The sequence below is a fragment of the Rhinopithecus bieti genome, unplaced genomic scaffold (genome assembly GCF_001698545.2).
Source record: "Rhinopithecus bieti isolate Rb0 unplaced genomic scaffold, ASM169854v2 repeat_36689, whole genome shotgun sequence".
NCBI classification, from domain to species: Eukaryota; Metazoa; Chordata; class Mammalia; order Primates; family Cercopithecidae; genus Rhinopithecus; species Rhinopithecus bieti.
Window position 1 is genome coordinate 1 of NW_016840888.1, and position 2,509 is coordinate 2,509.

The window sequence follows — 2,509 nt, forward strand, 5'->3', positions numbered from 1 at the left end:
GTACCCTACACCTAATCATTGCTTCATTCCAGAAACTTTAATTGCATAAAATTCACTGGGAAAGGGATGATATTTGTCTGTTTTTAAGGATAAGGGTAGTATTGGCTCAAACTTATATTTATTCTCCCCAAAGAGTCCCTCCCAGGTTTGTAATCCTGGTGTAAGAGAGTGCTGCACCAAGTTGCTTCTTTCCAACCTGTCCTACTTTGTATAGGGGAGGAGAGTGGGGAAGGAAGAAAAGGGGGAAAAAAAAAAAAAAAAGAAGTAAAAAGAGGCAGAAGGAGAGTCCCTTTTCTTTGACATGGATGGCATGAATGGGCTTTTGCTGAGAAACTGCCTGACCCTGGAGTCTGAGTCATGTGGAGTCTGAGTCAGATGGAGTCTGAGTCGGGTGGAGTCCCAGTTAGAAGTCCTCTGAGGAAGCTGCACTAGAGCCACTGCTCTCAGACATCAACTTCCATTTCTTCTCCACTGCTGCAGTCTGAAGAGTTACTGCTTTCTTCCTCTTCTCCATCTTCCTTCCTGTTCTCTTCTGGTTCCAAGGAGACATGACAGTTTACCCAAGTAGTCTGTGATGAATCTGTTCCTGAAGCCTGGGGCCCCTGCCCCTCCCCAAACCCTTCTTGCAGACCCCTTGCTGATGAGGACTGAGGATCTGTTTGTCTCAACCTGGGGTCCGGGCCTCCTGTCAAGGCCATATTCTTACCCTTAGCATAGGTCGATTCTTTGTATGCAGCATAATTTTCAGGTGACAAAGTCTTAAGCCAGAGATCCAATTTCACCTTGTATTGCTTCTGCAGCTCCGCAGCCTGGCTCTTGTAATGATCCTTCTGGCTCTGCGGGATGCGCTGCCAGCGTCTGCCAATCTCTACCGTGCGCTCCCTCAGGGACAAATGTTGCAGCTCCTTACTTGACCAGGAATCTTGGTGAAATTTGTGGTATCCATTCATGGGGGGTTTCTGAGGTTCTCCATGAAATTTTACCTTCTTGAAAAATTGATCCGTTTTTGGAAGAGAACTCACTTCTTCCATATTTTTCTGAACCTTCTTTTGCACTTTGGTTTGAATCCTCTTGGAGACATCAGATTTCTTGGCCTTCTGGACTAAATCAGGGTGTTCTTCCCTAAAGCGAGCAAGTTTTTCCTCAAATTCTTGCTTTTCCTTCTGGAAATCCTGAATATATTTCTGTTTCATCTGCTCTGGGAGTTCCTTGTACTTCTTTGACAGGATTTTGGTCAGTTCCTGGCTTCTCGTCCCAGGGTACATTTGGGAGTACTGGGGCCAATTCTCCTTGAAGAAACGGATATAAGCAGTAAGGGGCCTCTTTGGAAAGTCTGGATGGTTCCTGCCTTTTTGACTTTTGTTTGTATTTTTAACACATTTCTTAGCTTCCAGGACTAATTCTTTCAAAGTGCCAAATTTTCTCAAGCTGCAAGAAATCTCTAACCATTTGAGTCTGCACGTTTCACCAGAAAAGTTTTTAAAAGCTACTTTTCCCCAGTCCATGTGTGACTGAATTGAGCTGAACGTGCCGTTGCCATCAGATGGGAGATTATTCTCCATGCGTTCCAGTAACCTCAAGATGTCTTCTTTTGACCAATGGCCTTGGCTTCTAGGCAAAGCCATTTTGATGTCTTTGGCTTACTTATAAGATCCCGGTTATGTAGACACCAGAGCAAGAATCCAGAGTTCTTTACTTTTAAGAGCCAGTGGATTATTTATTTCTGGAAGTCCTGCAGTATGTGTGATTTTGTACTTCTGAGGAGAAAGAAAGGAAAGTTACTCTGCTTCATTGGGATTAATAAAAGAAATTACACCCTAGTTGCCATATGTCCCTTGTATAATTAATTTACTCTTAACAATATAAATAAAACATTGCCCATTTCTGAATTAAAATCCATATTTGCCTTTCGTATGCTACATGCACGATATTCAATATCTCCACACCCCACCCCAGCCTGCTTTCTGCCAGATCTCAGGTGAAGCAGTCTTAAATTGAGTTGCATAAGACAAACACCAGACCACTCACTTAAGAAGCTTAATGTAACAGAAATGCCCTGAAGACACAGTCAAAAGTTAAAGTGGAAGGAGAAATGCCTAAAAGGGAAAGACTGTTCATGCTACAGTGCCCTGAGTATGGCCATTTTCTAAGCACAGCCCAAATATCCATAGCTAAAGGTACAGACGAGAAGTTGAAGATACAATAGGACAAGCCCAAGAGCTCCTCCAGACATGCGTCCAACTGTTACCATTTTATGAGGAAATGTGAACCTGTGATGAGACTGAATTATAGATTCTTCAGGATCCATGCATGGGAATGCATGGTTTCTTGTGAACCATACTCCTTCTCCTTTTAAATATCAAGGATTTAATGACAATTATAAAACATTTCAATTTTATTTTGTTAACTGTTCATCATCTTCAAGCCTCAGTGAAAATTTGGCTTCCTTCAGAAAGTGCCTCCAAAATACCTGGCATTTTCCATTATAGAACCTGAAAACATGGCAGAG

At 42.4% G+C, this 2,509-nt stretch overlaps 1 protein-coding gene across 1 annotated transcript; it reads right to left on the reverse strand.

Annotated features, from left to right (window-relative positions):
• Positions 1-443: 443 nt before the first annotated feature.
• On the reverse strand, positions 444-2,477 carry UBTFL1 (upstream binding transcription factor like 1). The gene is made up of 2 exons (XM_017866041.1): positions 2,471-2,477; positions 444-1,639 (listed from the first exon to the last, which is right to left on the reverse strand). The coding sequence occupies exons 1-2, from the start codon at positions 2,475-2,477 to the stop codon at positions 444-446; spliced, it is 1,203 nt and encodes a 400-aa protein (XP_017721530.1).
• Between the last annotated feature and the right edge of the window lie 32 nt (positions 2,478-2,509).